Source organism: Rana temporaria, chromosome 5, assembly GCF_905171775.1.
Source record: "Rana temporaria chromosome 5, aRanTem1.1, whole genome shotgun sequence".
Classification (NCBI taxonomy): Eukaryota; Metazoa; Chordata; class Amphibia; order Anura; family Ranidae; genus Rana; species Rana temporaria.
In genome coordinates, this window is record NC_053493.1 from 418,185,495 (window position 1) to 418,209,411 (window position 23,917).

The 23,917-nt window shown below is 44.5% G+C and overlaps 1 protein-coding gene across 1 annotated transcript; it reads left to right on the forward strand.

Moving 5' to 3' along the window:
• Window positions 1-974: 974 nt before the first annotated feature.
• On the forward strand, window positions 975-3,441 carry LOC120941664 (E3 ubiquitin-protein ligase TRIM39-like). The gene has a single exon (XM_040355201.1). It carries the CDS (start codon window positions 990-992, stop codon window positions 2,577-2,579), a length of 1,590 nt encoding a protein of 529 aa, XP_040211135.1. The 5' UTR covers window positions 975-989; the 3' UTR covers window positions 2,580-3,441.
• The last annotated feature ends 20,476 nt before the right edge of the window (window positions 3,442-23,917 follow it).

The following is a 23,917-nucleotide window of genomic DNA, read 5'->3' on the forward strand; positions in this document are numbered from 1 at the left end:
CATATCGGGAATCCTTCTAAGGATACGAATCACGAGTTTCCATGATTTGGGCTTCATAGCCCACGAGGAATGGAAGAGATGGGTTCATTACTGTGGTCTGGAAGTACAATAACACATCACACTTGGCGATAGGTCACTCCCCATACCACAATGTTTGGCTCTCCCCCAGGGGACCCACCAATCTTTGGGTCATTGTTCCTGCTGAAGAGCTGGGACATATGCTAAAATCATGGATTCAAATTCGTAAGTGTCTTCAGATGGAGGTGCAGTAGTTTCTGAAAGATCAATCTTGAGTTAAACAAGAGTCAGATCCTCCAGATGCTGACCTACAACCTGGGCACATGGTTCTCACACAATGCAAGCAAGGGCACACACCAAAAAGCTGCAGGCGTCAAAATATTACAAACTATTTTCACCAAAACAGATCATCAGAAAAGAAAAAAACATAAACATGTCAATGGTTATTCACTTAATGTGAAGACGAAATATAAGAAAATGGAATATAAAAGTCACTATAGTTTAAAAAAAAGAACAGGGAATTATTTAAAATGTATGTCAAGCTAAAAGATCTTTTAATGTTTTTTGTATAATCGGTAGAATATAAATGGAAGTAAGGTTTTTGCTGCTATCTGGCACACTGTTGGAGAGATTTCTCCAATTCCTGTCCTGCTGACAATGGTTCTAGTCTATTTGTTCTACCATTGGGAAAGGATAGAAAATATGTAACAGGAACAAAATAAAAACAGTTTACAGGGGTTCGGATTTCTAGCTCTATTTCTTTAACAGAACCCCAGATAACAGGAAACACTTGATAGGAGTTCTCATCCTTCCCCATTGTATTTAAAACGAAGGAAAAACGTTTGGCTGGGCATATTCTTTAAGAATGACCTTTGTACGTACTTTATGGACAAACAGCAGATAAAAGCTGCAAGACCAACACAGCCCCACCCTGTACATAGAACTATGATACGCCCTTCAGCTTTTCAGCGATGGCGTCTTCTGATCTGAGACAGGAGCTGGACTGTTCCATCTGTCTGAGCATTTATACAGATCCTGTAAACCTGAGATGTGGACACAACTACTGCCGGGTCTGTATTGATCGTGTGTTGAACACACAGGTGGGGTCTGGAGGTTATTCCTGTCCTCAGTGCAGAGAAGAGTTCCGGGATCGGCCTGTACTGCACAGGAACATAACACTACGTAACATAGTGGAGACTTTCCGATCTACTCAGCCAGATAAGAAGGAGACTGGAATCTTCTGTATACAATGTATTCACTCTCCTGTACCTGCTGTTAAATCCTGTCTGATGTGTGAAGCTTCTCTATGTAATGATCACCTGAGAGTCCACAGCAAGGCACCAGAACATGTTCTAACTGATCCCACCACTTCCATGGAGAACAGAAAATGTTCCATCCATAAGAAGATACTGGAGTATTACTGTACTGAGGACTCTGCCTGTATCTGTGTGTCCTGCAGGCTGGACGGAGAACACCGGGGACACAAAGTGGAGACTTTGGATGAGGCTACTGAGAATAAAAAACAGAAACTGAGAAATGTTCTGCAGAAACTGATTGCTAAAAGAAAGGAGATTGAGAAAAGAGTCCGGAGTCTGCATGAACGTAAGGGAAGAGTACAAGAAAGAGCAGCTGGTGAACGAGAGAGAGTCACTGCCCTGTTCAAAGAGCTCAGGAGACATCTGGAAGACCTAGAGAAGAGAGTCCGGAGGAACATCTCCAGCCAGGAAGAGCGGATCTCCCTCTCATTTTCTGATTTGATTGATCAGCTGGAAATAAAGAAGGAGGATCTGTCCAGGAAGATGGAGGACATTGAGGAGCTGTGTAACATGACTGACCCACTGACTGTCCTACAGGAATCAGACACAGGGGTCTTGTGTGATACTGAGGAGGGAGATAATGAGGACAGAGAGAGACATGATAGACTCCTCCATGATGGAGGGGATCTGGATGTGTCTGGAATCTCACACACATTACACACAGGGTTATCTGAGATGATAAAAGAGGTAAATGTATTCTTCAATATACAGGAAGCTTCAGACATATTACTGGATGTGAACACAGCTCATAATAAGCTACAGATATCATATGACATGAAAACTGCATCCAGGTCATATATAAAGCAGAATCGTCCAAAAACACCGCAGAGATTTCAGGATTATAGTAATGTATTAAGTAGCAGGAGATTTTCCTCGGGGCGACATTACTGGGAAGTGGATGTCAGTAAATCAGAGTGGTGGATGGTCGGGATGTGTTATCCCAGTATAGAGAGGAGAGGAAAGAAGTCAGCTATTGGAAATAATAAGAAGTCCTGGTGTTTTTGCAAATATAATAATCAGTATTTCGTAATACATAACAGTAAAGAGATCAGAATATCTCCCGATCTCTCCAGTAACAGAGTCAGGATCTCTCTGAATTATGAGGCCGGGCAGATATTCTTTTATGATCTGTGTGACCCGATCAGACACCTCCACACCTTCACCACCACCTTCACTGAGCCCCTCCATGCTGGGTTAGGTTTGGGGAAAGGTCATGTGACTATATCTGGGGAAGGGGGACTGTGAGGAATTATAATACAGCAGGAAATCTGCCCAGAATCTGCTGACAATACAGAAATCTGAATCTCGTTCCCAACACCAAATTCTTGGCACTAACAGATCCCAGCATTGGGGAGTGTATGGTGATCACTTCCAGTGCTCAGTAATATGAATGAGAGTTTTCTGGGGCTTATTTAGTTTTCAGGGGTTAAAAGAAGGAAATTAAGATAAAGGGTTAAGTGTTAACTATTTGATGGAAGTCTTAAAATTTATCCAAATCCAAACACATAAATCTCATACAGTGTAGTCCTTACATTTTTCCCTTTAATTTCACTTGGTAATCCTGCCAGGAACATACTCCCTGTCCTACGGTGACAACTCTCACTCTCTGCAATGTATCTATAGAGAAGAAATGTTGTCACTCTAGGAAGTGTTAGGACTACTTAACGCCTTCATGTCCAAAACATGGGGGAGTTGTTCTGTAAATCACAGGTGAACAGAGACACTCCTGGTATTGATCACAGAATATGAGACAATGTGAAAGGAGTGTGTCCTCCCCATGGAGCGCTGACCACCAGCAGATACAAATGTAACTTCCACTGACCGCACTTCCCTATGATGTGTGTTATGGATTGTTTTAGCTCTGTCATATTTCCTGTATACTTTTATACCGGTTCTGTAACATTTCTATCATGTCTGTCAGAGAGGATGAACACCTGGGGGGGTGCTACATAGGAAGCAAGCCGATAGTAGACATGTGCAATTTTGTTTTTTAACACATTTCGACAAATTAGAAAATATCCGAAGTAACGAAAATCTGTTTAACAAATTTTTCCGAATATTCTTAGATTTGAATATTCGAAAATCCCAAATTTCGGAAATCCGAAAACCCCCGAAAATACGAAAATAGGAACAAAAATGAGAAAATCCCGAAAATTTTAAATAACAACTTAACTATTACTAACGAATTTATCCAAAGTTACAAATTATCCGAAATAACGAATGCCACAACAAATTAATAATAAAAAATAACAATAAGAATAATAATAAAACCTTTTTATGATTATTATTATTATTATTATTATTAATAATTATTTCCGTTCCATTTGTTTAGATGCGGCATTCTTAATTGCTTGGTGTTTGGTGCTCAGCGAACATTTGTGTGCGAATATGCATGCCCTTTCCCATTGGCGTTCAGTAAACTGCTGACCTAGGTCTCCTTCCCATTTCTCTTTACTGTCATGTGAATTCAGCCATGTGTAAGCTAAGGAAGTTGTCTTTAGTATTGGAGATCTTCTATGGCATATGTCTTCAAGGGGTGATAACCTTTGAAAATATGCCGATTTGTGTTTGCTATTTACAAGGAAATCCTTGATTTGCAGGTAGAACCAGGGCTTTGGGGAGGAGTCTCTAAACTCGATTTTAAGGGTTGCAAGTGGCTTAACTGAATTACCTGATATACAGTGGGTAGCTAAAAGTTTTTTGGAGGGACTAGGGCTCGGAAGAGATTTTTGCTTTTTACCAGGTAAGAAGTCAGGGTTATCTTCAATCGGTGTCAGAGAGCCTGGAATTGTTGCCAAGTTATGAGGTTGGGCCAACCTGTGCCAAACTTTGAGTGTGTTAGCAATGAGCGGGTTAGAGGAGTTTTTTGAGGATTTAGAGTGAAGGGTCCAGGGATAGTAAAGGAGAGATTGAGAGGAGTAGTTCAGTTCTAGGTGGACCCAATCCTTATTGAGGCTATGGCAGTGCCAGTCGATTACTCTTGTAATGTGAGATGCAAAATAGTATTTTTTGTAGTCCGGCAAGCCGATACCGCCTTTATTTTTGGGGAGTTTAAGAATTTTCATTGAAATCCTAGATTTCTTATTTGTCCAGAGAAACCCCCTCTGAACCGATTGGAGTTTGGTGAAGAAGGAGTTCGGAATGTGGACTGGGAGAGCATTGAAGAAGTAAAGTAGTCTTGCAAGCACTACCATTTTTAATATGGCGGCTCTGCCGAACCAGGAGAATGATTTGGAGTTCCACCTCTTCAAGTCTCCTGAGATTGAGTTCAATAGGGGTATGAAGCAGGGGTCAAGACCTGGGGAAAAAGTGTGGGAACTCCCACCCAAGATCCACTCCCCCACCAAAAAAAAAAAAATTATACGCTCATATGCAAAATTACTAAACCGCATGTCTCCTGGGAGCTTTTGTCATTGTTCCCAGGAGACATTGCGGAGGTCTGCCGCGAGTTATCGTGGGATTTAGAAAGAAGCAAGTTCTTTCTAAATCCCGCGATAACTTGCGGCAGACCTCCGCAATGTCTCCTGGGAACAAGGACAAAAGCTCCCAGGAGACATTGCGGCATCGAGGAAGTGACGGAATACCTGCACACTACCCGATGAATCCATATACAGGAAGCGGCCAGTAACATAAAGGATTACTAAGGTTCACCTGCCCCTGACAGTGACTCGAGCTGGGCATTGCTGCTTAGTGAAGGATTGGCTCGAGCGGCTTGGCTGCTCTCGGCTGCTCTAGTCCTGCAAAGGGAACTGAGTTCCTGCTGTGAAAAAAGTGCAGAAACTATGTTCCCACATGTTCCCGCAGGACTTGAGCCCTAGTATGAAGTTAGTTATGTACAGGGAGTCTATCTTAGGTGTGAGTTTAACCCCTAGATATTTAAGGGATTCTTTTTCCCATTTAAATTTGAAATGTTGTTTAAGTGAGTCATATTTATCTGGGGGGAGGGGGAGGTTGAGGGCCTCAGATTTGGTTGGATTAATTTTAAAGTTTGAGATAAAGCCAAATGTTTTAAATATTTTAGTTAGGTTCGGCATGGAGATATGGGGTTGGGTGACGAAAAATAGGAGGTCGTCGGCATAGGCAGCTAATTTTAATTCTCGGTCTCCAACCGTTAAGCCTTTAACGTCAGGCGATAGGTGTATGGTCCTAATAAGTGGCTCTAGTGACATAATAAAAAGCAGGGGAGACAGAGGACATCCTTGGCGAGTGCCATTTCTTATATTGATGGGTTCAGAGAGGGTGGCATTAACTTTAACCTGTGCAGTCGGGTTCTGGTAGAGGGCTTTGATCCAGTTTAGTATGCTTCCCCTTAGTCCAACATGGGGAAAAGTTAGTTATTATTAGTTAGTTATTTTGTTATTATTTCTTATTTTCACATTTATGAATTTCCAAATTTTTGAATTTCCAGATTTATGAATTTCCGGATTTTCGAATTTCAGAATTTTTGAATTTATGAATTTACTAATTTACGAATTTTTGAATTTACAAATTTTGATCATAATGAATGACCTGAAAAACATTTGATATGAAAACAAACACTTTTTTTGGCAGTGCAAATGTCTAGCTGCTAGGTGTGTGTGTGCAGGGAGGACCTTCCACATGTCAGGAAATGTACTAGCTGTCAGTAAGAAGAAGCTGGAAAAAAATCTGATGAGCATAAAAATGACACCTTACAGGAGCCATGGTGATGGGTTATTATCTCATTTATTTAGATTTTAGAACATTTTTATATTTATTATCTTTGTAGTTTATTATACATCCCATATCATATAAAGAATATGGCAATAAATCTCGGTGACGGTCCATCTATCTGTATACATTTATTAATAAATAATTCAGAAGAGATTTTTTGTAATTTGATGTTTGATTCTCTGTGACTAGTGATGGACGAACATCTGACGGGACGGTTCGCGAACTTTCGTAAATGTTTGAGAACCGCAAGTTCGCCGCGGGCTCCATCGACTTTAATGGCAGGCAAACATTAAAAACCTGCAGGTCATATTTTCAGCCACAAAATACTTACTAGCTGTGCACAAATAGTCCCACAACATGGACTCTGACCTACCAGAAGTATTAAGCGAAAAACCAGATACAGAAGTAAGTGCCGGCCATTATAGGCCCCAAAAATTAGCCCACAGGCGTTCACCTGACAGCAAACAACTTTGGGCTAGATTCAGGTAGCCCTGCATAATCTTGTGCGGTCGTAACGTATCTCCGATACGTTACGCCGCCGTAAATTAGGGCGCAGGTTCCGTATTCTGAAAGAACTTGAGCCCTAAGTTACGACGGCGTAACGTATGTGCTCCGGCGTAAGCCCGCCTAATTCAAATTTGGATGAAGTGGGCGTGTTTTATTTAAATTTAGTGTATTTGTACGTATTTTAATTTTTTTACGAACGGCGCATGCACCATTCGTAAAAGAATCCCAGTGCGCATGCTCGAAATTCTGCTGCAAATCGTCAATGCTTTAGACGTGAACGTAACTTACGTACAGCCCTATTCGCGAACGACTTACGCAAACGACGTAAAAATTTGACGCGGGAAGGCCGTCCATACTTAACATTGCGTACGCCTCATAGACCCAGGAGCAACCTTACGCCGGAAAAAGCCTAACTTACGATGGGCGCACGTACGTTTCTGAATCGGCGTATCCAGGTCATTTGCATATTCTACGCTGAAATCGACGGCAGCGCCACCTAGCGGCCAGCATAAATATGCACCCTAAGATACGACGGCGTAAGAGACTTACGCCAGTCGGATCTTAGCATAATTTCGGCGTATCTTGCTTTCTGAATACAGAAAGAAGATACGCCGGTGCAGCTTTGAATTTACGCGGCGTATCTATAGATACGCCGGCGTAAATTCTTGCTGAATCTAGCCCAAAGTATTCTGTGGCTGGAGGTATATTAAGCTATTTACCAAATACAGAAGTAAGTGCCGGCCAGTACAGGCCCCAAAAATTAGCCCACAGGCGTTCACCTGACAGCAAACAACTTTGTATTCTGTGGCTGGTGGTACATTAGGCATTCACCGGATACAGAAGTAAGTGTCACCCATTACAGGCCCCAAAAATTAGCCCACAGGTGTTCACCTGACAGCAAATAGCTTTGTATTCTGTGGCTGGTGGTACATTAGGCATTCACTGGATACAGAAGAAACCTGAGGATAGCAACAGGAGCTCAGTACGACAGCACGGCCCTGGAAGCAGGACGTGCATGTTATAGCTCCAGGCAGGCATTCACCCAGCTTTCCAGCATCCAGCATCCAGCTTCATCCTCGGATTTACCGTTCTTTGATCCACCTGACACGGTTCCTTCTCCCAGCCCTCCCCTACTCAAACAACAGCCTACCCCAGCCACCTCAACCACAATCTGATACCTTTCACTACCCGAGTGGCTTACACGTAAGCCCAGGCCATATAGGACAGAACGCGGCTGCGGCCTAATACATCCAGCCTCCCACCTTTCCTTTCCAACCTCTTCCTCCCGCAGGTCCGCCAGCCACCGCTCTCCCGGAGTGCCCCCGGAGCATACAGAGAGGTAGGTCCCCGCTCCCCACGACTGTCCGTGGCCGTTTTTAGGATAGGCCGCGGCTGCGGCCTAGCGGCGAGCCGACCAGGCCATCCATCACTTCACCCCTGTAAATCTGCTTCCTCCAGACATCCCCCTGCCCTGAGCAGGCTCGGCAGCTACCCCCAGCCTTCCCCAAAGCCCCCCTGAGCCGACGGCCCTCCACCCCCAGCAGGAAAGACCACGGCTCTGGCCTACTACCGTTCCGGCGGCCATCTTGGTACACCTTGCCAAAGAATTTGATCATCCCAGCCTCACCCCCCTTAGCCACCACCACTGGATTCAGAGCATACTGACCCAGCGACCAGCAGGGACCCCCCCCCCCACTCAGGCCACCCACATCAGGGAAGCCTGAAGGCCGAAGGACAGGCCGGTAAGTACCAACCACAGTGCTACACCTAAGAACTGCTCCCCCTACCCCACCCCCCCTTTATTCCTCCCTACTACCACCCCTCACCTGCTGCACCTACATCAGAGGATCATCAGCCCCATCAAGTTGAACAAGCAGCCTCGACTTCCATCTACAAACAGGTAAGAACCCAGGCACCGTTACCATAGCTAGTTGATCCAGGGTTAACCCGATCGCCTCCGGAGGGATCAGGAAGGAATGTTTTTCTCCCTTGCTGCAGCAAATTGGCCTCGCTCTGCAGGGTTTTTTCGCCTTCCTCTGGATCAACCAGGAGGATTAGATTGGGGGTCCAATGTACCGCCACCGATCATCATCATCAGCACTGTTCATCAGTTAGTCACCGCTAACCGGATGTTTTTCACCGCTAACCATCTCGTCATTGTCAGCGTTTTGGGGATCGTGCTTAACATCAAATATTCAGCAAAAAACATTTGTGGCCTAAGGAATACCGCCGCAACATTACCAGACGCCATTCAAAAAATACTATAGAAATAACAATTGTTCCATCGACGATCGACCATCCAAAACAGGAAGGCACCAGCTCATTTACAAAATCTATTATGCGCCCTGATCAACGCAAGATCTGCAGTCAAGCATAGACAGGAAATCCACGACTTCATCACCCAACACAACATAGACTGCCTCTTCATCACTGAAAGCTGGCTAACATTGGATTGTAACACCATCCTAGGAGAACTTGTGCCAGAGAATTATGGTATCTTAACCGAAAACAGAAGTGGGTAAAGAGGAGGAGGCCTGGCAGTGATCTACAAGTCTCACCTCGCGCTCACCAAACCAAACCTACAGAGTTCATTGCCATTCATGGAAACGCTCACTGTGCAACTCCAAACAACACCCCAGGAGACCGTTCACATACTACTGTGCTATAGACCGCCAGGACCAAAGACGCATCTCCCCACTTCGCTGACTGAATTTATCTCGACATACACCTTGAATACCAAACACCTCCTGCTACTTGGAGACTTCAACCTCTGGCCTAATTCCTCACAGGATCCCATTGCCAAGACCTGCATTGACCAATTGGAAGGACTAGGTCTGCAGCAACTGATATGTGCATCCACGCATGTTTCAGGTCACACCTTCGATCTTATCTTCAAACAGGATATGGACGTTAACATAATGGAGAATAGACCCTTACCCTGGACAGATCACCATGCAATCATTTTCAAAATAACCAACAACACCGTCTTCCAAAAACCGACAAACCCGTTAACAACACACTGGACAAGATCCCAGAAGAAACTCCACTCGGAACTCTTCAAAACTACATTATTAAATAAAATAACAACAATAAATCAAAATCAATCAGCAGTGGAAACACTAAACTCCATCAACAAAGCCTTACTACAGACTGCAGACAAAATCGCTCCGAAGCGCAGAACGCTCATCCGAAAAAACAACTCGGGTTGGTTCAATGACGCTCTCACATTATTGAAGCAAGAACGCAGAAGAGCGTAAGACGCCTGGAGAAGAAAGCCAACAATGGAAAACCACACAAATTATAAATCAATCACTAAGAAAAATCACAAAGAAATCTTCAAAGCAAAAAAAGATAATTTTTCAACTCTTCAACTTAGTCGCCCGAACCATGAATCCAGCCTGCCTAGAGGCTCCTAAATTTGAAACACAAGATTTTTGCAATGAATTATCGGATTTGTACATCAATAAAATCGAAAAAATCTGTGAAACAATTCAGCTCTCGAAGCAGCAGATGAAGGAGAATCATGTCTTCTGATACTGCTGGACCTTAGTGCGGCCTTTGACACAGTAGATCACAAAATGTTGCTGACTCGGCTCACAGAATTAGCTAGAGTCGCAGACTCCGATCTACCCGGGATCTCATCATTCCTGTAAAATCGATCCCAGACAGTGAAACTAGGACCCTTCACTTCTGAAGCACGTACTCTGACATGTGGAGTCCCTCAAGGGTCACCCCTGTCGCCCGTGCTATTCAATATCTATCTTCGCCCACTCCTCAAAAATTATCAGTAACCAGGATCTACTCTACCATTCCTATGCCGACGACACTCAGCTATACTTTCATATAAACAACAAAAAGGACCAATACCTTGGACTAGAAAAATGCCTATACTTTGATAGACAACTGGATGAAGAAGCGTCACCTTAAACTCAATGGATCAAAAACAGAACTCCTTCTGCTCCACGCAAACAAAAAGAGACTTGCTAGGACGACATGGACACCCCTGCCCATATTGGGACAGACCATTACCCCTAGCACCAAAGTCAAAAGTCTCGAAGTCATTTTTGACTCCAACATGACAATGGATGCACAAATTGGGTCAGTAGTCAGCGGATCTCACCATCTTCTGCGTCTGCTACAAATACTCTTCATCCCGGAAAAAGACACTGCAGTAGTGGTGGGAACAATAATCAACTCCAGGCTCGACTATGCTAACTCCCTTTACCTCGGTCTCCCAAAATACCAGATTGCCCATCTACAAGTCGTCCAGAACACGGCGGCACGACTGATAACAGGAAAAAAAACCTGGGAATCAATTACTCCCTCCCTGAGGTCCCTCCATTGGCTGGCCGTAAAGGACCGAGTCACATTCAAGGCCCTCTGCCTGACGCACAAATGTGTACAAGGAACCGCCCCCCCCAATATTTATGCGAGAAAATAAAATACCACAACCCCAATCGCGTTCTTTGATCCACTGACCAAAATCTACTACAAATCCCTAAGACCCGCTACAAGACCAAAGGAGAACGAAGATTTGCAGTCCAAGGACCTCGATTGTGGAACGCATTACCAACTAATATCCGAATGGAAGAGAATCACCAGGCCTTTAGGAAAAAACTCAAGACCCATCTTTTCTGAAGGCTAAATTGAAGGAAATTAATACCAAGCGCCTTGAGGCGATTCAGTTCGCATTTGTAGCGCTATATAAGTTATTCACTCACTCAGAAGTAAGTGCCGGCCATTACAGGCCCCAAAAATTATCCCACGGCCACAGGCGTTCACCTGACAGCAAACAACTTTGTATTCTGTGGTTGGTGGTACATTAGGCATTCACCGGATACAGAAGTAAGTGTCGGCCATTACAGGCCCCAAAAATTAGCCATTGGACCGGGGTCATCGATCCTTGGTCTGTCGTCCCACCACCTCGTGGCCCTCCTGGCAGGGGGTGCGTGCTCCTGCAATCCTGGGTACATTAGGCATTTACAGGATAAATAAGTGTAGGCCCCAAAAATTTGGCATTCAACGGACATAAAAGACCTTTTATGCCGCTGTATTTACCTAAGACAGGGACCATGAATTGTTTTGGATGGTGGCGGATATTTGTGGCCTGTCATGAGGAATTTGAATCAAACATGGTCTACTGGTCACATGTGTTAAATTCCTTCGAGATCCATGTCTCATTCATTTTTAGAAATGTGAGGTAGTCAACACTGTTGTGAGCTAGGCGAGGGCCCTTATCGGCCCCCTGCTGCGCTCAACGAGGGGCAAGCCAACAGTTCCTTTGCAAATTGTGCAAGCTCTGGCCAGAGGTCAAGCCTGCCCACTCAGTAGTCCAGGGTTGTCTCATTTATTACCCTGATCCATTACCTTACTGCCGGGGGCGTTGTCGCCTGCCATCTCATTGCTATTCATTTTCTGGCTTGAAAAAGACATCTCAATATTACAACTGTAGTGCTCTTCTTCTCCTCCCGTTCTTTCCTGTACCCCAATACACATAGTGTGGCGTCCATCTCCACAGGTGTTCCAAATCTGTCACTTAAGATATTAAGCACTCCCTCCCAGTACCGAAACAGCTTTGGGCAACACCACACCATGAGTATTAGGTCTCCAGACCCCTGGCATCTAGGACATTTATCTTCTAGTCTTCTTCCATACTTGAACAGCCGCTTGGGCGTATAATACGCTCTATTTATTTATCAACATCAGGTGGGAGACTTTCTGCGGGGGTGAAACTGAAACCTTCAGTCCCATCTCTAGGATTCTCCTCCACTGCTCCTGTGTTATCTCCCCTATATCTTCTTCCCATCTCTCTCTTACTTTAAGGAGGTTATACCCTGTGTTGACCTTTTTGCTTATCTGTCCATTTAAGGATATGTATATAAGGCCCTTAGTTGGGCCTAACTTAAGCAAATTTTGGAAGAGGGGCATTTTATTCCACTCTAGGGTTTGTGTCCTATGTTGGGCTTCAAGGGCATGCCCTACCTGTAGATAAGTAAAGAATGAGTGTTGCGGTATATTAAATTCCACTCTCAGATCCAGAAATTTCCTATAGCTATCACCCTTATACAATTGTCTCAGCCTTTTAATACCATGTATTTCCCATTCCCCAACCTTTCTTATCTGAAGGATTTCCTGCAGATTGGTATTATTCCACAAAGGGGTATACTCAGGAACCCCAATATATCCCATCTGTTTTTTAACCGTTTTCCATATTTTAGTTATCATTTTTATTGTTGGGTTCCTATAGCTAAAGGAATCTGCCTCTTATGCCGCGTACACACCATCACTTTATGTGATGAAAAAAAATGACGTTTTTAAAAACGTCACTTTAATTGACTGTGTGTGGGGGAAAACGTCATTTTATGTCTTGTAAAAAACGACCAAAAAAAATTGAAGCATGCTTCAATTTTATGTGTCGTTTTTCAAAAGTGCACTTTTTACTTCACAGAAATTGACCGTGTGTAGCAAAAAACGTCGTTTTCTAAGACGTTTTTTCATCCACGCATGCCCAGAAGCTACTTATGAAGCGAGCTTCAATGGTAAAACGTGGTGGAACGTAACCTCACTTTGCAAGATCATTGTGAGAAAACGATGGTGTGTAGGCAACTTCGTCTTTGAAAAGTGAAGTTTCAAAAACGTAATTTTTTACTTCACAGAAAGTGTCGTTTTTTTTCCATCACATAAAGTTATGGTGTGTACGCGGCATAACACTTCAATAATAGTGTCATGTGCAGCTCCATTCAGCATAATTCTCCCATTAGGGGTGCCCCATCCTGGGATATTTCATCCCATTAGTTGTTGCAATTGTGCCGATAAATAGTAGCTCTCAGGGTGAGGAACTGCAAGGCCTCCTTTCGTTACCGGAAGTTGCAATGTACGAAGTCGGATCCTGGCTTGCCCCCTTTCCATGTTAGCTCTCTGAAAAGCGTTTCAATTTTATTAAACCATTTTCTACAGATACAAACTGGAGAGTTATGCATTATATACAGCAGTTGTGGCTGCCAAATCATCTTAATTAGGCTACATCTACCAGCCACTGACAGGGGGAACCGTTTCCAAACATACATTTTTTGTTTAAATTTGGCCAGTAAAGGGATTACATTTTTATTTATATATTGATTGGGATCTTTCGTCACTAATATCCCCAAGTATCTCAATGTATCCACCACTGTAAGTTGCGGCAATTCCCACTGCTACAACTTCTCCAATTGGATCTACCGGTAGTAGCTCAGATTTCTCCCAATTTATCTCTAGGCCCGTAAAGCTACCGAATTCCTCTACTATACTCATTGCTTTTACCAGTGATTGTTCTGTATCTCCCAGGAAGAAAAGAATATCATTGGCGTATAGCGCGACTCTTTCGTCTCCCGTCTTCCTCTGAAATCCGGTTATCTCAGTGCTTGACCCTATGGCAATCGCCAAAGGTTCTATCGCTAGGGCGAAGAGCAGGGGCGGCAGATGGCACCCCTGTCTCCTCCCCCTCTCCAGGACAATCTTTTTAGAAAGTTCATTATTAATTCTAAGCTTGGCGCTAGGATTATAATAAAGCATTTTTATCCAGCCGGTAAATATTGGACCAAATCCAAATTTCCCCAGCACCCTCCAGATATAGCCCCATTCTACGCTGTCAAAAGCTTTGGTCACGTCCAGTGACAATACAGCACTTGTACAGCACCTCATTCTCCGTCTGGGTTTGTAAGTTTAAAAATGTCCTTCTGATATTCATACTGGTAGATCTATTAGCTATAAATCCCGTCTGGTCTGGGTGGATCAGTTTTGAGATAAGCCTATTAAGCCTCGATGCCGAAACCTTGGCTACTATCTTGGCATAAGAGGGAGATTGGTCTATATGCAGCAGGGTCTAAGGGGTCCTTCCCTTATTTTGGTATAACTACAATGGTTGCTTCCAGAATCGACGCAGGGAGTCTTCCTTCCGTGGCCACTCCATTTAATACTTTTAAGAGCTCTGGTAGTAGTATTTCTCCGTAATATTCATATATTTCCGTCGGGAGTCCATCTGGACCAGGCGGCTTTTGATTTGCCATATCTGCTACTGCCTGCTGGATTTCTACGAGTGTTATTGGAATTTCTAGTTCTTCCCTTTCCACTTGTGTAATGGACGGGATCTCTAACCTCCCCAAGAAATCCTCCATTTCTCCTTCCATCCCTACCTTCTGTGTAGTATAATTCTTTTTTATAGTAAGCCCTAAAGGTCTGCAATATCTCTGAGGTGTCTGATGTTATTACCCCTCCTACTGATCTAATAGTCCGGATATCGGAGGAGGGGGAATTAGACTTCACCAATTGCGCCAGCATCCTTTCGACGCATTCACCCCCTGCGTAGGAGGACTGCCGCAAAAAGAGTCGTCTGGTCTCTACTTCCCTTGTGATTACTATCTTATATGCTTGTTGTTTCTCTTCTTCTCCAATGTTGGATCTATTACATAATTATTTTCTGCCTCCAATAACTCTCTGCGGGTATTTTCCTCCCCTTCTCTACCTTTTTTTATTAAATTTGGCCACCTGCTGGATCAGGATACCCCTAAGGTATGCCTTCAGGGTGTCCCATAATATCCCGGTACCTGTGGAGCCTTCATTAAAGTCTACAAATTCCCTCAGTTTGGGCAAGACCTCATCCGAGTCCTTTGTTTTGGCTTTGTTTGTTTTATTTTTATATTGTTTTTTTTTTGTTTTCACTATTGGTCAGCTTAGAGCGGCATGAGTGGCCATCTCTTCCTTTACAGGCAGTCTCGGCTCCTCCCGCGCTCACGTCCTGGACGTACAGGACGTCAGCGCGAAAGTAACTGAGCCTGCCCGACCATACACGAGTGTACTGCGCTCTGTATATGTCGGCGCAGTATTCAAACTCGGCTCGGGAAACGAGCGGGGAGGACGCCGCAGAAGGACGTCGGACCCGACGAAGAGGACACCCGAAGCAGCAGACGGACGCCGGACCCGACGAAGAGGACACCCGAAGCAGCAGACGGACGCCGGACCCGACGAGGCCGCCGCGCTAGACACCAAAACTGTAAAAGTACAAAAAATATTTTTTCCACAGGAATTTCGGCAACTTTAGGGGTGCGCGCTATACGTGGGAGCGCGCTATACCCCAATAAATACGGTATATTTCTTCTTTTATATATATTTTTCGTACTAAGATTGATTGATTCACAGATGTTTATCCACATAGAATACAAGGTACGTTGTAGCACTTGATATAATATTGTATATGCTATATATGGTTGTTTGTGCACTAAATTAGTTCACAGTTCATATCCCCAGAGATTGAGGGCCAGATTCACATAGAATTACGTTGCTCCTCGGCAGCGTAACGTATGTGATTTACGTTACACCGCCGCAGGTTTACAGCGTAAGTGCCTGATTCTCAGAACTCTTACCTGTAAACTTGCGGCGGTGTAACGTAAATGCGCTCGGCGCAAGCCCGCCCAATTCAAATGGGGCGGGCACCATTTAAATTAGGCGCGTTCCTGCGCCGAACATACTGCGCATGCTCCGTCGGGTGAATTACCCGACGTGCATTGCGCTAAATGACGTCCCACGGAAGTCATTTGTTTAGACGTTAACGTAAATGGCGTCCAGCGCCATTCACGGACGACTTACGCAAACGACATTGTTTTTTACATTTCGACGTGGGAACGACTGCCATACTTAACATGGCTTAGAACATCTAGGGCTCAGCCCTAATTTTACGCGGCGTAACTCGTCGGAAACAACGTAAAGTTAGATCGACGGGCAGCGTGCACGTTCGGGAATCGCCGTAACTATTCATTTGCATATTCTACGCCGACCGCAATGGCCTCGCCACCTAGCGGCCGGCCTAGAATTGCAGCCTAAGATCCGACAGTGTAATTCAATTACACCTGTCGGATCTTAGGGCTATCTATGCGTAACTGATTCTATGAATCAGTCGCATAGTTAGGACGGCCGTAACACAGAGATACGACGGCGTATCAGGAGATATGCCGTCGTATCTCTTTTGTGAATCTGGCCCTGAATTCTTTGGATTATTAGATCAGCGCAGTAACACTTTTTTCTTTATATGCACATTTAACCCCTTTATTGAAGGTCTACACAGTATTGCAGCAGATCACGTTTAATTTTAATATATTTCTTTTGCGCCGGTGACACCCACAACAACTTTTAGGTAGCGATTTGTGTTGCTAAACTCTGTCCCTGCTCAAAACAGCACACTGTCCCTACATTGACAAAAAGTATATGAATGTATTATACACTGTCATGTACTGCAGAGCAAGTAGCACACCTATACCAGTGCTTAAATCACTGAATCACTGTATCAGACAAAAAGATCGTATTTTATTATTAGTGAGCAAATGAACGACGACTCATACGACCAATTATTGTGCCCGCAAACATGAAACTTGATATCTTGAACTGTACTACATGGAAGAAAAAGCACATGCAGCACCATGATATTAATACTAATCTGAAGTACACAGGAAAATTACTTACTTTTTCTAATGACTCTTTTAATTTTCTGGTATTGCTCCGGCTCCCTCAATTTGATGTCAGACCATCTTTTGCGGAGCTGTTCCTTGGATCTGCGCACCCCAAATTTGTGGTACAGAGTTTTGACCACTTTGTCCATTATTTGGGCCTTCACCTTATTAGGGTATTTGTATGGGCCATGTTTAGCATCATAATCCTCCCTCCTCAATATTGCCACCATCTCCTCAAACGCCATGTTTGTGGCATTGTATCTCTGGTGTGTGGTTCTGCCTGGGTTCACTCCTGGCTTGAGGTTGCCACTTGCAGAGTGTCCGCCATGTTGTCTTGCACTAGACGACCGAGAAGGGGCGGGGAAAGTACTAGAACGAATGTCAGGGGCGGGGAAAATGTGCGGAGCTTCACGCATGCGCAGTGTATATAAAGGGATACCGCATGGGTCAAAATGACGTTCAGTGTGTGGAAGAAGGCGGAAGGAACGAACGTGTACAATGACGGTACGTAACATGATTTTGACTTTCTTGATCAGTGGATGAGTTTGTGGCCAATATATGGTGAGAAAGCTTATTAGTAGAGAGCAGTCATCTTCGGAGGAACAACCGGAGTTCCTGGAGGAGCCTGATTGTGACACATGGAGCCAGGTATTGTAATTTGCTAACGATTTTTTGTACTAAAAGTATAATGATGTCAAATTGATCTTACTAGTGCTTAAAATTTAAGGATCGAACAAAAAGTGTTAGACATATCAATAGACAGTAGAGGCCAAACATAATGGGGACAAGAGTGAAAAATGCAGGGGTCAGAATTATTGTCTTTAATATTTATTAGCATTCAATTTGCATCTGTCATTAGTGGAAAAATGTGTGTGATAGATGAAGACAAAAAATGAACTATGTACCCTTTTTTTACACAGACAGAGCAAAGCCAGGAGGAGGCAGACCCCTGTGGGAGACAGGAGGAGGCAGACCCCAGTGGGAGACAGGAGGAGGCAGACCCCAGTGGGAGACAGGAGGAGGTAGGCCCCAGTGGGAGACAGGAGGCACGGCGGCACACAATGTCACAGATTCCTCCTCTCCATACTCCATTGAAAAGGGCCAGGAGGATTCTGAAAATGGAGGAGGAGACACAGGCCCTTATTAGGGAGGCTACTGTGGCCCTCAGAGAGCCCCCCACCGCAGAAGAGAGATTTGCGGCCCTAATTGCCAGCAAGCTGCAAAATATGGAGATGGACCAGTGTGATTGCTGTGAAACACTCATTTTTAAGGCTATAAACATGGCCATGTTGGGGAAGCTGGATGACGACACAGACATTGTGCGGATCGCTCCTCCTGTTCCTGCTTCTGCTCCTGCTCCTATTCCTGATCCTGCTCTTGATCCTGCCCCTGCTCCTATTCCTGATCCTGCTCTTGTTCCTGCTCCTGCCACAACCTCTACTTCAGGGACACACCCTCTGAAGACTCAATTATCGAGGGCTGCAGGGAAGACTGCAGGGAAGGCTAAAACCAAATCCAGGAAATGAGTAGATATGTGATTCTCTCATGGTCCAAATTTTTTTGTTGACATCCTTGGTTGTTTGCTGTGGGGATCTGTGTCTGCACAAATTCAAGCAGGGTCTCCAGTGCTGCCTTCATGGCTTCTTTGTTTTTATTACCTGAGTTTTTTGTTAGCTTTCAGCCTTTATTTTATTTAGCACCAAAATAAATGGATTTTTTGTTTTCTGACAAAACTTGACCATGTGTTTTTATTAAAAAGAGTTTGCTAGTGAGTAGGCAGGGACATTTAAAAAAATAACATTTTCTTATTAACAAGGGACACTAACCTCCTTGTGGGTAAATTATACTAAATAATAATGTTGTTGTGGTAACTTGACACACTCCAAAAAAAAACAATCAATGGAAAGCAGTCTAAAATGTTATCCAATTAATAACCAAAAAAGAAGATCTACATTAACCACTTAACCCCCGGACCATATTGCTGGTCAAAGACCAGAGCACTTTTTGCGATTCGGGACTGCGCCGCTTTAACTGACAATTGCGCGGTCGTGCGACGTGGCTTCCAAACAAAATTGGCGTCCTTTTTTTCCCACAAATAGAGCTTTCTTTTGGTGGTATTTTATCACCTCTGCGGTTTTTATTTTTTGCGCTATAAACAAAAATAGAGCGACAATTTTGAAAAAAAATAATATTTTTTACTTTTTGCTGTAATAAATATCCCCCCAAAATATATAAAAAAACATTTTTTTCCCTCAGTTTAGGCCGATACGTATTCTTCTACCTATTTTTCGTAAAAAAAACCCGCAATAAGCGTTTATTGATTGGTTTGCGCAAAAGTTATAGCGTTTACAAAATAGGGGGTATTTTTATGGCATTTTTATTAATATATTTTTTTTACTAGTAATGGCGGCGATCAGCGATTTTTCTTGGGTACTGCGACATTATGGCGGACACTTCGGACACTTTTGACACATTTTTGAGACCATTGGCATTTTTATAGCGATCAGTGCTATAAAAATGCATTGGATTACTATAAAAATGCCACTGGCAGTGAAGGGGTTAACACTAGGGGGCGGGGAAGGGGTTAAGTATGTCCCTGTGTGTTCTTACTGTGGGGGGGGAGTGGCCTCACTAGGGGAAACACTGATCCTCGGTTCATACATTGTATGAACAGAAGATCAGCATTTCCCCTGCTGACAGGACCGAGAGCTGTGTGTTTACACACACAGCTCCCGGTCCCCGCTCTGTAACGAGCAATCGCGGGTGCCCGGCGGCGATCGAGCCCGCCGGGCACACGCACGGGAGTCGGGGGCGCGCGCCCCCGGCGGCGCGCGCGCGCCCCTAGTGGCCGCTCGAGGAGCGGACGTATAGCTACGGGCTCTCGCCCAGAAGAGCCGACCTGCCGCCGTATAATGACGGTGGCTGGTCGGCTAGTAGTTAAAAGATTTAAAATATGCAGAAAACTTTTTTAGAAAAAAAATCAATAATATTCATGAGATAACAATAAATAATAAAGTAACAAGCTTGTCATAACTATGTGAGATTATCAGCAGCAAAAGATTTGGATTAGTGTAGCATTAAAAAGAAGAAAAGAATTTGCTGCATTACACAATGCAATAATTTACAACATAACGAATGTGCTATCTCCATTGCGAATGCTAGTTTTACCAGAATGAGCGCTCCCGTCTCATAACTTGCTTTTGGCTTCTTGCTTGCTTCACGTCGTTAAAGCCCACACACGACCATTTTTTTACGACGTTATAAACGACAACGTTAAAAATGACGTGAAAAATTAGAGCATGTTCGAAAAATTTTAATGCCCATTTTTTACATCGTGAAAAATGCCCTGGGGCCCACACACAATTGTTTTTAATGACATTAAAAAAAACGTAATTTTTTACAACCCGAAAAACGGTTATGTGTACGCAGCATTAGAAATCTTGGAGGGCTCAGGCACTGGCTCAGCTTACTTTTGGTAGAGAGTTGGAATCATCTGGTTCCCTTTCAAGACAGAAATGTAGTTCACCAAGAACTACATTTCTGTCTTGACCACCAAGAACTTGCCATGAATGTCAATTCCCAAAATGAACTGCAGGGAATTCCGGCCCTTGTAGAGCCTCTCCTTTTGAGCATAGCTTCCTTTGTTGCTACCAGGATTCTCACAGTGGTCAGGTGGGGTACAATGTTAATCAGGATCTGCAACACCAAGAACGTCTCTCTAATTACTCCCAGAGAAACCAGTAGCAGTGCTGACCAATGATTTTGGACTTGGTTGCCCCCTAAAGTTCAACACATAGGGGAATTTTTACTAAATCTGGTGCAGCTGCACATGGTAGCCAATTATCTTCTAACTTCAGCTTGTTCGATTAAGCTCTGGCATAAAAAAAATGGAAGCTGACTGGTTTCTATGCAGAGCTGCACCAGATTTTGCATTCTCCAGGTTAGTAAATAACCCCATAGAACCTAGAGAGTTTCATGGTTGTTGCTATGTGGCAAAGGTGAAAATGGCTTTTCGAGGATGACTGTTCGAGGATGACAACTGCTTTTGGCCTCAAGGGCTTTGGAGGGCCCAGGTGCTGACTTACCCAACCTTTAGAAGAGAGTTGCAATCATATGGGTCCCCAATGAGTATTTGAGTCAGCTACTACAAATGGTCTATCAATGCTCACCAGCTGCCCCAATCCCAAAGCTCAAGCATGAGACAAACCAAAAAGGAAGCAACTGGAAGATTGTGTGAGGACTGGTACAACAGAGTGCATTTGACTTCCTGAAATAAAAGCTCAGAACGGCCCTGACATTGGCCTTCACAGACTTTTTCCTCCACTTGCAGGTTTAGTCAGATGCCAGTACCCAGGCCTAGGGGCTGTGCCCTTACAAGTCCAGGACGGGTAGGAAAGTGATTTCACTTACGCCAGTCACAGCTTGCACACCACTGAGGAAAACTCTGTGAGTTACAGCTTTTTCAAGCTGTTAGCCCTGGTGTGGACAATCCCCAAACACTATGCAAAATACCTGACAGAATACAATTTGAGGTCTGTACTTATAATAACCCCTCAGTGCACCTACAGAAAACCAAACTGGTAGCCTTAGAGCAGCAGTGGATGGCCTGGCTGGTGAAGTTTACATTCTTCCTACACAACCACCCAGGGAAGGGTAACCAGGTAGCAGATGCCTTGCCATGATACTCTCTGGCCCAACCACAGCAAGATAGAGAAAAGCAAGTTGACCAGGAAGGGGTTCAAGATTTAACCAATGGTGGTGTCAAGTCCCGTGTTTCCCCGAAAATAAGACACCGTCTTATATTTATTTTTCCTCCAGAAATCACACTATGGCTTATTTTCGGGGGATGTCTTATTTTTTTTTACCGGCAAGTATGGTACAACAGTATGGTACAACAATCTACATTTATTCAACTATCCCCTGGTGTTTGTGTGGGGTGAGAGACTGTTGCTTGTCAGTGCTGGGGAGAAGCTTACCGTATTAATGGGGCTGCCGACACCTCTCCGGTCACTTAGAAATACAGTGGAGCAGATAAGAAGGGCTGCACGACTTCTTTACAGCTCCTGAGCTCCGCACCAGTACAGTACGCCTATCACATCTTGTTTTCCCGCCCGCGCCTCTACGCATACGACACGCCATCACTACGTCTTATTTTTGGGGATTCGACACGCCATCGCTACGTCTTATTTTCGGGGGGATGTCTTATATTTCGATCTTGCGTCGAAATCCCGCTACGGCTTATTTTCGGAGTACGTCTTATTTTCGGGGAAACACGGTACCTGGTTCGAGGCCGAATTGATGGGAGGGCATCCCTTGTGGCTGAGCACCAGGGACCCTCTGAAAGTAATAACAGGGAGTACAATGGCCAAAGAAGCACAGGTGCCTTTTAGGTATCTCTGCTGGTGATTGTTGGCAGCCGAGTCCACGGATAGTTGTCAGCTAGTCTGTCAGGACTAATGGTAGGACTTCTATTGCCCTTGGAAATGCAGCAGGACCAAGTCAGCGGCCACAAACAAGATGGCACCCAAACTGGTGGCATGATCAGGCTGACAGGAACAGGACTGAAGAAGCATAGTCAGGATGGAAGGTCATACATGGAGAGGCAAGCCAGAGCACAGTCAGGAACAATAGCCAAGGTCACACACAGGAGTCAGAGGGAGCAGGCAGAAGAGTAGTCAGGTGACAGACCAGAGACCTACATGGTTGGGCAGGAGAGGCAGAGTCCTTAGTGCAAGCTGGGGTCAAACCAGCAATCAGGCAGCAGGAAGGTCAAGAGACAAGCCAGGTCAGTAACAGGGGGTCCAGGGAATACAGGCTTCACAGGATCAAGGAGTACTGGTAGCTGTAGAACATCCAGCAAACTCTAAGTGCAGTTACTGTACTTATTTAGGGCAGGTGTGTGTGAACGTGCACCAGTGCGCACACCCGCGCTAATGCGCACATTCATGTGCGCATTTATGTGCAAACGAGCACAGCCATGTATATTACTGGCAACTGCCAGGTCTTTTTCCCAGCACATGCTCATTTTTATTCTGCTGTCTTCTTCTCAGTACATTCCCACCTCTGCTCTATATGGCACCCTGACAGGTGGACCTAGAAGCCAACTAAGAGTGAGCCTCTTTCACGTGGAGGAGCACGCTTGGGCAAAAATGCAGCAGAATAATCTGGTAATTGCCTCAGTAGTAGAGGCCATACAAGTGTGGTGAAAGTCCAGTGCTCGAGAAAGGAAGGAACTGCTACGTGAGACACAGAGTGTATTCAAAGAATGGAACAGATTTGCCCTGAAAGACAGCATACTGTTATGCAGGATGATGTGCCCCACAACTCAGTGGTAACCTGAAAGATTGTACTGCCAAGGCCCTAGGCTGTGACTGAGAGAATCCATGTGGACACTGGGGCAAACAAAAGACACATGCATGGTTCAAGAGGCAAGCCATGTGCATGGGACTGTTCCAGTTGATTGAGCAAGTCTGCCAACACTGTGTGATCTGCTCAATGTCAAATAAAGTGGACCCAGCCAGGACCTGTAACATACTGACTCTACTTGAAGTACCAACTGTTGACTTCCATCCTGACCCATCTGAAGACGAATATCCCCACATATTGGTCATGGTGGACCATTTGTTCAAGTTTGCAGAAATAATTCCAACACATGACCGCATCCCAGATAATGTGTAATTACTTTTGCCTCCGAAATGCCTGCCCACAAGATACATTGGTGTCACTGCTTTGAAAGGTTTTCCATGAGTGGTGCCGCTCATTGGGCATCAGGGAGACACACAGCACTCAATAGCTATAGGGACATGTCAGAGGTTTTACCACACCCTGATCCAGATGCTGAGGGGTCTAGCCCTCGAGGAATGGAAGAGATGGGTTCATTACTGTGGTCTGGAAGTACAATCATAC

Bases quoted from the DNA above. Each gene is read 5' to 3' on its own strand.
- LOC120941664 (XM_040355201.1), top strand. From the start codon at position 990: ATGGCGTCTTCTGATCTGAGACAGGAGCTGGACTGTTCCATCTGTCTG.